Source organism: Lipotes vexillifer, unplaced genomic scaffold, assembly GCF_000442215.2.
Source record: "Lipotes vexillifer unplaced genomic scaffold, Lipotes_vexillifer_v1.1 scaffold663, whole genome shotgun sequence".
In the NCBI taxonomy this organism is placed as follows: domain Eukaryota; kingdom Metazoa; phylum Chordata; class Mammalia; order Artiodactyla; family Lipotidae; genus Lipotes; species Lipotes vexillifer.
Genome location: NW_006788963.1, coordinates 647401 through 660052, shown reverse-complemented (window position 1 = coordinate 660052; position 12652 = coordinate 647401). Strand labels below are relative to the sequence as shown.

At 41.3% G+C, this 12652-nt stretch overlaps 1 protein-coding gene across 1 annotated transcript; it reads left to right on the top strand.

The window, feature by feature from the left end:
* Positions 1-1373: 1373 nt before the first annotated feature.
* GATAD1 (GATA zinc finger domain containing 1) lies at positions 1374-10690 on the top strand. The gene is made up of 5 exons (XM_007461889.1): positions 1374-1825; positions 2612-2737; positions 4368-4427; positions 8536-8719; positions 10403-10690. Exons 1-5 carry the CDS (start codon positions 1574-1576, stop codon positions 10591-10593), a joined length of 813 nt encoding a protein of 270 aa, XP_007461951.1. The 5' UTR covers positions 1374-1573; the 3' UTR covers positions 10594-10690.
* The last annotated feature ends 1962 nt before the right edge of the window (positions 10691-12652 follow it).

Genomic DNA, 12652 nt, shown 5'->3' with positions numbered 1-12652 from the left:
GGACCAGACCCAGGATGGTGTCCTTTGGTGAAGAGGAAGCTGGTGAGCCAAGCGCCTAAGTCTTCAGTGAATGAGAGGCAGTAATTTGGAGATAAAGTGCAAAGACAGGTGCACTAGAGGGAGAGATATATTAGGGAGCATGGAATTTAGTACCTAGACACCCCTCACAGAGTGCATTGTTCTACAATAAGGAGACAACACTGTGTACCTACTCTCCTCAACCACTTTCACAATTGGTCTTAAACCCCATAATGGTCTGGAAAGCAGTTAATATTTTGTTTTACTATTGGAGAACCCCAGACTCAGAGCCAGGATGATCGAGCTACAACTCAGGACCCAGAGCTGCTTCAAAGGCCTGTCCAGATGTGCTTCCAAGACCAGTGGCCATGTGGGCATCTGGGCCAAATCATGGTCCCTCTGTTGATCATCAGTTAACAGTAAAATAGGGATAATATCTTGTTCCACGACTGGCATAAGCACTAAATGTGGTTTCACGACATCATAAGGCGTTCAATACAGTTTTCTTCTTCCTCTTCCCCCAGCACTCCACCAACATATTCATCATGATCTGTCCCAAGAACATGAAGTCTAGAAAACCCAGGATCATGAAGACAGGTATGCAACCACTGCTCCACTAAGTGAGGCTGAGGGGTGACTCGTTTCTCTGGCGAACCCTGTAATGACCAGTGACATTAATAGAGGCTGGATTCTCGTGATGCCCTTGTCCTGGGCCAGCTGTCCTCGAGTACGGTCCATGGAGGTCCCAACACCCTTTCTGGCGGTTCTCGGGGCCAAATCTGTTCCCCAACAATACCAAACCAGCACTCTGTCCCTGGTGTACAGTTCAGAGGATATGAACACTGTCATTCAAGGGCCAATGAATGTATGCGTGGCATCTTTGGCTTTAAAATGTTTCAACTCCTAATACACAAATGTCCATGGATATAACCCTTATAAGCAAACGCATTTGGGGGTCTAAATTATAACTTTAAAGAGTGTAAAGGGGTCCTAAGTAGGAGTGCCAGATTTAACAAATAAAAATACAGGATGCCCAGTTATATTTGAATTCAGAGAAACAACAAATATTGCATGGGATACACTCATATTAAAAAGTTATTCGCTGCTTATCTGAATTTTAGATATACTTGAGCCTGCAGTATTTTAGTAGTCAATCATAGGCCTAAGACCGGAAAGTCCGGGAACCGTGCTCTGTCCCAGGAGTACCGGGCGGGGCACTTCCGGTCAGGCGGGCCGGCCTGGGCGCGGACCCCGCGCATCGTCGGAAACCTCCCCAGGCCAAGGCTCGGCTTTCCTCCCAGGCTAGGCCTCGCCCCGGCCCCGCCTCCCGGCGCCGGGGCCGCTGGGGGCTGGTGCTGGCGGTGGAGCGGGCCGAACAGGTTTCCTGCCTCCAGGGGGCAGCGGCCGCGGCCTGGTCCCAGGGTGGATAGCTCGGCGCAGCGCCCGGCCGCTCTTTCTGTCTTTGTGAGTGACGGGCCGGCCAGCGGGCCGCCGAAAGCCGGCGGTCGCCATTCCCGTGTCGCTGCGCCCGCGGGGGCCGCCCGAGCCGGCCACGATGCCACTGGGCCTGAAGCCCACCTGCAGCGTCTGCAAGACCACATCGTCCTCCATGTGGAAGAAGGGCCCGCAGGGGGAGATCCTCTGCCACCACTGCACGGGCCGGGGCGGCGCGGGCGGCGGGGGCGCCGGCTCGGGGGCGGCCGGCGGGACGGGGGGCAGTGGCGGCGGTGGCGGCTTCGGCGCGGCGACCTTCGCCAGCACCTCGGCCGCCCCTCCGCAGAGCAACGGGGGCGGGGGCGGCAAGCAGGTGAGCTCCTCCGGCCCCTCCCTCCGGCGGAGGTCGACCGGGCGCTTGGCGGGCGGAGGCCGGGTGGGCGCGGAGGGGGCGGGCGGGGGCCTCCCGGGATCGCCGTGCTCATACTGGGCCCGGCCGCCCTTTCCCATCCCGGTTGAGAACATGGTCTTTGGTTCGGCCCATTCTCAGCACCTTTTCTAGTGAGGAACTGAAAGGCTAGAGAAGCAAGAAAAGTGAAAACGCTTCAGAAATCCCCCCATTGTAATGTTTTGGATAGCAACCAGACATCTCAGTATACACACGTACACATAGAGATGTCAGCAGGGTCATGCTACTGGACCTCTTTACCTGTTAATAAAGTTCATTTTGTCATAATGTGCTATTAAGATTATCATGTCATCATTTTCAGTGGCAGCATAAGTATTACATTGCAGGAGGTGGCATACCAAACCCGTTCTCTGGCGTAGGAGAGTTGAGTTTTTAAGCATTTTTCTGTTGTAAACACAACCGATGAATAGTTGCCTTTGCCTGGACTGACTCTTGTTGCTGCCCCTGACCTATTACATTACAAGTAGCTCACACCTTTTTCGATGCTTGCCTAAGGCTCTCCCCGTTTGAAGTAGGCCAGTTGGTGTGATTACCCGCCATAAAAACAAAAGGTGCACTCTTACTTAATTTTTAAATGATCGTTTAAAGTGCATACTCTGGGATCCTTGTAAGATGTTTGTATCGGGACAGCAACCTTTCTGCACTTTTTATTTCTTTCTCTTTTTTGTTCTTTAATTGTTTATGTAACAGAGTAAGCAGGAAATTCACAGGAGGTCCGCTCGGCTCAGAAACACTAAATACAAATCTGCTCCAGCTGCTGAAAAGAAAGTTTCCACTAAAGGAAAAGGGAGAAGACATATTTTTAAATTAAAAAATGTAAGATGATTGTGGACAGTGTCTTGTACTGTAATGGCATTGTGTGTGTAGTGTGTCCTGCCACTGCCTTCATCTCTCATCACTGAACTTGGACTCTGCTCTTGGCAGCTATTCTGTAGTGTTCTGGGGACTGGTCCAGACTTTCTAAAAGGGAATGAGCTCTGTTGTAGGAGGCTTACTGTTTATAAAGTTAACAATACCCTTTCTCTGTTTTTTTAGCTTTTATTTTTTTCTCTGGGAAATATAAAATATTCTAAAAGAAACCTAAACCTCCAGCGCATTTTACTGGGTTCTCTGGAAAGGATGAGATGGGGTTATAGTTCTTGGTGTGGCCAGGTATACTGGGAAAACTTTTTTTTTTCATTCTTAAAACTCTAAGTAAATAATAATACTGAAACTCATTCATTTCCATATTTGTTTGTTATTATGGCCCCAGAAGACATTTCTTACTGATTTATAATGATCAACTTGATGAATATGAATGAAAAATTTTACTAAATCTTCTTTATCTCTTCTATGAGAAAGTAGATGGTCGAAAGACTTGTGCTGGGGCAGTGGAAAGCATATTTTTGTTGCAGTAAATTCTCATTGTTTTTGTAAATACAAGGGACGGTGGTCAAACACAATGGGCAATGCATTATACACTATTTTTTAAAACCTCAGTATGGTACTCTTTGCTTTCAGAACAGGAATGCTTCACTTACCAGTAAAGGCATTTCTGAAGTTGGGTGTGTTTATTTAAAAAACTCAGAGAAGCCTTGCGTTATATTCTTGTGCAGATTGTGGATCCTTTTTCTTGTTTAGAATAGTTTCCCCTAATTTATTTAAGAGTTTTATAATTCAGTTTTCTAAACCGAGGTGTTTATTGACTAGACAAAACATGTAAATATTGGATTATAGTTGTATACACTTAAATGCTCTAAACACGTTTTCCTCTTAAGTATGGTGGAATATGTTCTCTGCAAGTATTTTAATATCAATTTCTCTAACAACGCCTTTCTTCAAGGATAATACCAAGACATATTTGGGAAGGCCTAGTTACTGTGTTGTGGCGTGAAAGTGTGTGTTACAGCTTAGGAAGGAATTTCAGTGATGGTTGAGTGGTGGCAAGTTACTAAGAACTCCCAAGAAAGTTTCCTTTGGCCTTGGTTCAGGCTTGCTAGAAAATTAGTTCTGATGATACTGTCATAACTAGTTCCATAGTTAAGTGGAGATGGAAAATGTCTTTGAGGAGACACGTTTTTTATTATTCCCACCTCCGTCATGTTCAGGCCATTAGAGCCAGATTTTTTTATAACTAGAATGTGTAATAAAGCTCTGGAAGGCTTCTGTTAGATTTCAGCCACACAGTCAGGAGCCGGTCCTTTGGGGCTCAGCAATTTTTAAGCTAAAGGTAGCAAAAGTATTCAGACCAGGCTTTGCCACAACGATCAGAAAAGCATTTTTTTTTTTCTTTTTTACTGCAGTTCTTGTCACCAAACAACAACTTTAGTATTTCTTAAATTACAGAACTTTCATATATGGCTGGAAAAATGCCCGTTCACGCTACACACACACGCGTGTGCACACACACACACATACACACACACATTATGAATGTGCTAATATTTTTACTTTTGTTTTTTCACAGCCCATCAAAGCCCCTGAGTCAGTTTCCACCATAATCACTGCAGAATCAATCTTCTACAAGGTGAGCATCTGTAGTTACTGAAGGAAGGTTTGAATTTATTTTATAATGTGCCACTAAAATGCTGGGTTAGTCTAAAAGTCTCTGCTACTCTGTATAAGGTGTGATTGTGGTTTTTGTTCCTTTCTAAGCTATTTTTCCCTGTAGGTGGCTATTATAAAACATCTCATCCAGAGCTGAGTTGGGAGAGGAAGTTACCTATTGAAATACGATATGAGGATCTTAAGTATTTTTTAATGTAGATTATGGGAATCATTTTTAAAATGAAAATGTATGGTGTGGAGCCATTGAGTATGATGCTTGCTGTGGGTTTGTCGTACATAGCCTTTATTATGTTGAGGTAGGTTCCCTCTATGTCCATTTTCTGGAGAGCTTTTATCATAAATGGGTGTTGAATTTTGTCAAAAGCTTTTTCTGCATCTGTTGAGATGATCATATAGTTTTTATTCCTTAATTTGTTAATGTGGTGTATCACATTGATTTGCGTATATTGAAGAATCCTTGCATCCCTTGGATAAATCCCACTTGATCATGGTGTATGATCCTTTTAATGTGCTGTTGGATTCTGTTTGCTAGTATTTTGTTCACGATTTTTGCATCTATGTTCATCAGTGATATTGGTCTATAATTTTCTTTTTTTGCGATATCTTTTTCTGGTTTTGGTATCAGGGTGATGGTGGCTTTGTAGAATGAATTTGGGAGTGTTTCTCCCTCTGCAACTTTTTGGAAGAGTTTGAGAAGGATAGGTGTTAGCTCTTCTCTAAATGTTAGAATTCGCCTGTGAAGCCATCTGGTCCTGGACTTTTGTTTTTTGGAAGATTTTTCATTATGGTTTCAATTTCATTACTTGTGATAGGTCTGTTTATATTTTCTGTTTCTTCCTGGTTCAGTCTGGCAGAATTGTACCTTTCCAAGAATTTGTCCATTTCTTCATGGTTGTCCATTTTATTGGCATATAGTTGTTTGTAGTAATCTCTTATAATCCTTTGTATTTCTGCAGCGTCAGTTGTGATTTCTCCTTTTTCATTTCTAATTTTATTGATCTGTGTCCTCTCCCTTTTTTTCTTGATGAGTCTGGCTAAGGGTTTATCAATTTTGTTTATCTTCTCAAAGAACCAACTTTTAGTTTTATTGATCTTTGCTATTGTTTTCTTCATTTCTGTTTATTTCTGTTCTTTATGATTTCTTTCTTTCTATTGACTTTGGGTTTTCTTTGTTCTTCTTTCTCTAGTTGTTTTAAGTGTAGGGTTAGATTGTTTGAGATTTTTTTTGTTTCTTGAGGTGAGATTGTATTGCTATAAAGTTCACTCTTAGAACTTCTTTTGCTGCGTCCCATAGGTTTTGGGTCATCATGTTTTCATTGTCATTTGTTTCTATGTATTTTTAAATTTCTTCTTTGATTTCTTCAGTGATCTCTTGGTTATTTAGTAACACACTGTTTAGCCTCCACATATTTGTGGTTTTTACAGTTTTTTTCCTGTAATTGATTTCCACTCTCATAGCATTGTGGTCAGAAAAGAAGATTGATACAATTTCAATTTTCTCAAATTTTCCCAGGCTGGATTTGTGACTCAAGATGTGATCTGTCCTGGAGAATGTTCCATGTGCACTTGAGAAGAAAGTGTATTCTGCCACTTTTGGGTGGAATGTTCTGTAAATATCAATTAGATCTATCTGGTCTATTGTATCATTTAAAGCTTGTGTTTATTTATTTTCTGATTGGATGATCTGTCCATTGGTGTAAGTAGGGTGTTAAATTCCCCTACTTTTATTGTGTTACTGTTGATTTCTCCTTTCATGGTTGTTAGCATTTGCCTTATGTATTGAGGTGCTCCTATGTTGGGTGCATAAATATTTACAATTGTTATATCTTCTTCTTGGATTGATCCCTTGATCATTATGTAGTGTCCTTCTTTGTCTCTTGTAATAGTCTTTATTTTAAAGCCTATTTTGTCTGATATGAGAATTGCTACTCCAGCTTTCTTTTGATTTCCATTTGCATGGAATATCTTTTTCCATGCCTTCACTTTCAGTCTGTAGGTGTCCCTAGGTCTGAAGTGGGTCTCTTGTAGACAGCGTATATATGGGTCTTGTTTTTGTACCCATTCAGCCAGTCTGTGTCTTTTGGTTGGGGCATTTAATCCCAATAACACACATGGTTATTATCGATATGTATGTTCCCATTATCATTTTCTTAATGTTTTTGTGGGTCTTTTTCTTCTCTTGTGTTTCCCGCTTAGAAAAGTTTCTTTAGTATTTGTTGTAGCACTGGTTTGGTGGTGCTGAATTCTCTTAGCTTTTGCTTGTCTGAAAAGTTTTTGACTTCTCCATGGAATCTGAATGAGATCCTTGCTGGGTAGAGTAATCTTGGTTGTAGGTTTTTCTCTTTCATCACTTTAAGTATATCCTGCCACTCCCTTCTGGCCTACAGAGTTTCTGCTGCAAAATCAGCTGATAACTGTATAAGGATTCCTTTGTATGTTATTTTTTGTTTTTCCCTTGCTGCTTTTAATTTTTTTTTTTGAACTTGAATTTTGTTTGTTTGATTAATATGTGTCTTGGTGTTTTTCCTAGGGTTTATCCTGTATGGGACTCTGTGTGCTTTCTGGACGTGGGTGATTATTTCCCTTCCCATGTTAGGGAAGTTTTCAACTGTAATCTCTTCAAATATTTTCTCAGACCCTTTTTTTTTCTCTTCTTATGGGACTCCTATAATTCGAATGTTGGTGCGTTTAGTTTTGTCCCAGAGGTCTCTGAGATTGTCTTCAATTCTTTTCATTCTTTTTTTCTTTCTTCTGCTCCTCAGCAGTTATTTCCACCATTTTGTCTTCCAGTTCACTTATTCGTTCTTCTGCCTCCATTATTCTGTTACTGATTCCTTCTAGTGTATTTTTCATTTCAGTTATTGTGTTGTTCATCTCTGTTTGTTTGCTCTTTAGTTCTTCTAGATTTTTGTTAAACATTTCTTGTATTTTCTCAACTCGTGCCTCCATTCTATTTCCGAGATTCTGGATCATCTTTACTACCATTACTCTGAATTCTTTTTCAGGTAGATTGCCTATTGCCTCTTCATTTATTTGGTCTTTTAGGTTTTTACCTTTCTCCTTCATCTGTGACATATTTTTTTGCCATCTCATTTTTTTTTTTTTTATGAGTGGGATTGTGTTCCTGTCTTACTGGTTGTTTGGCCTGAGGCTTCCAACACTGGAGTTTGTAGGCTACTGGGTAGAGATGGGTCTTGGTCCTGAGATAAGGAACTCCGTGAGACCTCACTCCAATGAATAATCCCTGGGGTCTGAGGTTCTCTGTTAGTCCAGTGGTTTGGACTTGGAGCTCCACTGCAGGAGCTTCGGCCTGACCCCAGGCTCGTGAACCAAGATCCCACAGGCCGCCTGGAGTGGAAAAAAAAAAAAAGAACAATAACAAGTAAAAAATAAAATTAGACTAGGAAACTAACAGATATGTTAGGAAGAATATAAAAATAAAAATATAGATTAATCGATGACCAGAAGGTACATCAGTACCACAATAGTAAAAAAAAAGAGGAGGGAAAAGAAATAAAAAAGGAGGGGTGTGGGAAGGCCTTGGCTGTGGAGGGCGGGGCCTAAGCAAGGGTGAAGTTTGGGTGGTGGGTGGGGCCTATGCTTAGGACCCCCAGGGCTGGAAAAGGCCCTGGGGGCTGTGGGGGGTAGAGCTTAGGCTCAAGGAATAGAAGGGGCCCAGACGTGCCCCCCCACCCCTTGTCTCAGAGGGCAGGCGACCTCCTCTGGGAGCCCAGCAGGCTTCCTGGGCTCGAGTGGGTGGGGCAAATGCCCTCCTCTCCTTTCCTGCTCTTCCCAGAGAGTCCCTCCCACCTCCCTCTCCTGATCTTCCCACCCTCAGGGGTGCTGATCCTGTCTGGCTTCCACTTCTCCTACCCCCTCAGTCCCCCTACGTCGTACCGGTTCACTTTGGGGTTCTTCCCGTCTTCTTGGGCGTCAGAGTCCACCACCATTGGCCGGCAGGCGCCCTAGTTGCAGGGAGACGCTAACTCCACGTCTTCCCACACCACCATCTTGACTCCACCTCCTATTTTTATTTTAAATATGGGGTTATCTTCTACTTCCCCCAGGGAGTCTATTACCAAATTGGAGATGTTGTTTCTGTAATTGACGAACAAGATGGAAAACCCTACTATGCTCAGATCAGGGGTTTTATCCAGGACCAGTATTGTGAGAAGAGTGCAGCACTGACGTGGCTCATTCCCACTCTCTCTAGCCCCAGGGACCAATTTGATCCTGCATCCTACATCATAGGTGAGTTTGACAGGTACAGACAGGTTCTTGAACCCAGTTAATTTTCTATCATTATGTGAAAGTATATTCATCTGCGTGGGTTGCCATGACAAAATACCATAAACTGAGTGGGCTAAACAACAGAAATTTATTTTCTCACAGTTCTGGAGGCTGGAAGTCCTAAGGTGCTGTCAGGGTGGGTTTCTGGTGAGAGCTTTCTTCCTGGTTTGTAGACAGCCACCTTTTCTCACAGGGGCTTTCCTCTGTGTGTGTGCACTCATGGCATCTCTTCCTCTTCTTATAAGGACACCAATCCTGTTGGATTAGAGCCCCACCCTCATGGCTTCATGTAACCTTAATTATCTCCCTAAAGGCCCTATCTCCAAATATTATCACTTTAGGGATTAGGACTTAAACATATGAATTTGGCGAGATACAATTCAGTCCATAACAGAGAAGCGTAAGTACAAAAAAGTAGAGAGTATTATAGTAACCCCAGTATAGCTGAGGTTTGATGGCTATACGTTATTTTGAGTTCCGGAGCAGTATAGTATGCACGTACTAGAATGCTGTGTGGATAAGATTTTTCCGAGTGACCCATGGTTAAACTCTATTAAAAGAATTTATTGCTCAAGAACTAGGTTATTTAGGTAACATATAAAAATTTACTCAAAAATGATTTCTAGAGGAACTGTCACATTTATGTCTAAAATCTTACAAATTCTCATTATGTGTCCCTCTAGATGTCACACACATCATCCTAGACCTTTTGCAACCGTTTATATCATTGTTGGTAGTTGAAATGGCAGCCACTGTACTCATTAATTTCAAGGCTGACTAAAGAATTGGTTCTTGACATAGACTCAGAAGAAGAAGTTGTTGATAAATAGAATTTTGAAAGTGTTCAGAGTTTTAAAATTACCCCAAACTTTTCAGCCTTTCTGCAATGCGCATATGTTACTTTTGCATTCTAAGAAAAAAGATACAAAAGGTTTTTTTCAGAGAGAACTCAAGGACAAGTAGAGTACCACTATTATTCCCAGCTGCATGTCAAGTTTGATACATGACCAAGCAGTTTTAGTCTTCTGCTTGTAAGTATTGATACATAGAGGAGTGAACTTTCATTAACCTGTTCTATCAGACAGCATTGTCAGCAGAGGCAGTAACATGACTGAATCACCTCTAGGACTTCTGTCTTACCTCCTCTTCCTAATCCTCAGATTGTAAAGGAGACAGCATAGCATAAAGGTTCAGAGCACAGACTCTGGAACTAGACTGTCTGGGTTCCTAGGACAGCCACTTACTAACTATGTGATCTCAGACAGGTTCCTTGATCTCTCTTGCCTTATTTCCTCATGTAAAATGGGAATAATAATAGTGCCTAACTCAGAGGGTTGTTGTGAGGATTCAAAGTATTGATATATATATCAAGTACTTAGAACAGTGTCGACATAATAAACACTATATAAGGCTAAGTATTATTTTTAGAATCCTTTCTATATTGAGTTATATTTTGGGGAGAATGCTATATTCCTTAAGCAGTTAAAGCAGAAAAAAATGATGGAAAGTAACTTCAAAATAATATATGTTTCAAGGGCTAACGTCAAGTTACCACCAGACCAGTTTCTCCTGGTGTCTAGGAATTTTAACATTTTATGGAAATGATATATATCTTCAAAAATGTGAATGTTGGCTGCCTTCTAGGACCAGAGGAGGATCTTCCAAGGAAGATGGAATACTTGGAATTTGTTTGTCATGCACCTTCTGAATATTTCAAGTCACGTTCATCACCATTTCCCACAGTTCCCACCAGACCAGAGAAGGGCTATATATGGACTCATGTTGGACCTACTCCTGCAATAACTATTAAGGAAACAGTTGCCAACCATTTGTAGTTTAAAAAGTGAACATGGATTTCCAGTTGTCTTGTATTTGTACTACCATAAGACATGCCACATGTTTCTTTAATGAAATTCTTGGATGGAAAAATGACTAAAAAGTTTTTTCTCTACTGCCCAGTAATCATTAGCTTGTTTATTACTAGTCACTTAGAAAATTAAAAGAGATAGAAAAGAATTAAATATATTTTGAAGTTAAATATTACATACACATTAAGTGTGTGTATCCTCCCAGGCAAAGACTGTAATTTCCAAGGAGACCATTAGGAACAGGTAGTGTCTATTTTTCTCCATAATTTATCTCTAGAAACTCATAAAATGGATTGTATTTTTCTACAAGAATAAAATATTAATTAAGGTTTGAATTTCTAACCAAGGGCTGAATCAAATAAAATGTAGCCGTGATCAACAGTATCTATCACCAAGTTAAAAAAAAGCTTTATTTTATCATCTAGAAAATGCTGTGACAGACTGTTGCCTGCTTTAACCTTAAGGAAACTGATTGGTGGATGATGTTATTAGCCTAGGCTTTTTAAAACTTTCATCCAATTCTTCTGTAAGCAGGGATTCAGAATCATTTGGTTGATCTTAATAGAGCTGCTCTTCACTGCTCTCACCTACCTTCTCAGTCAGAGTGAGGCTTAATCAAAACATTAAGTTTATAGTTCAGACAGACAACTTCACTAAAAACACACAGGAAATGTACTGTTCAGGCATCCCTGAGCAGTAGTTTCTTGACCACCATTAGAACAAACATTGGGCAGTCATAAAAATGATTAATCATTAGCACTGATATCTAAAAAAAGTCCACCCCAAAGTTAAAACCATCTGCTATGTACTCAATAACAGGCCTAAAACAATGTCTGGGACTTAGAAGTCCAGGCACAGGAATTCTATTCAGAATTCAGGGACAGGTTTTACTTCAAGTGTAGGTCAGCTAAGTAAGGGAGCAACAATTTAAAAGAGGGAAGGGCTTCCCTGGTGGCGCAGTGGTTGAGAGTCTGCCTGCCGATGCAGGGGACATGGGTTCGTGCCCCGGTCTGGGAAGATCCCACATGCCGCGGGGTGGCTGGGCCCGTGAGCCAAGGCTGCTGAGCCTGCGCGTCCGGAGCCTGTGCTCCTCAACGGGAGAGGCCACAACAGTGAGAGGCCTGCGTACCACAAATAAATAAAATAAATAAAAGAGGGAAGAAGTGGAATTTGCACACACTTGCTTCCTCTCCTGTTCTGACTGGACCATTATTTCTCAACCCCAGCAAAATTTGTCAGGATCTAATTTAATTATGATGATTTTGAATTGTAGGAGTTTTAACTGTTACCATTTTTCTACACAGTTAATGTTTGTATGTTGTAAGGAAGTTATGGTTTGTATGTTGTAGATAGATAGCTCTATGTACATAGTTCTCTCTCTCTTCACAAAGGTTATAGTAAAATTCATTGTAAATACCATTGTAAATAACTAAATGCTAATATTCAGACTTTTGGATTAAAATGTATTTTTCACAGTGTATTTACTTTGGATTTATTTCATGCATTTTTTAATTTCGTTTAAACAATTAAATAGGGCTTTCTACCACAAAGTGGTGTAAATAGAAGACACCACTGTTGTAGTACTCGTAATTTGGAATGACAGATTCATCATCAGTATGTAATAGATATTAGGAAACTCAAAGAATGGCTGATAGATCAAATGAACACTTAACATAAGGTATTTATTAAAATGAAATATTTAAAAACCAGTGTATATATGGACCATTTGTTTATAAATTCCTAGATACTTGTGTAATATCTTTTAAAATGAAGATCGAATTTTGGCTCCTGTTACTCACAGTGTAGACCCATAGCTTTTCTCCTGTGATGGAAGGCCTGTGCTGATGTGGCCCCAGACTGTGTTCCCAGCCTTGTCGCCAAAGGGGTGAGAGGCTGAGGCAGTGCTCTCCTCCACTTCAAATCCATCTTCCCTTTCAGACTGTCCGCACTACTGACTTTAGGCCCCAGCCCAGACGCAGAAGCAAAAGCCTTACACAGACTGTTCAGCGGGCTCCCACAGTTGTGT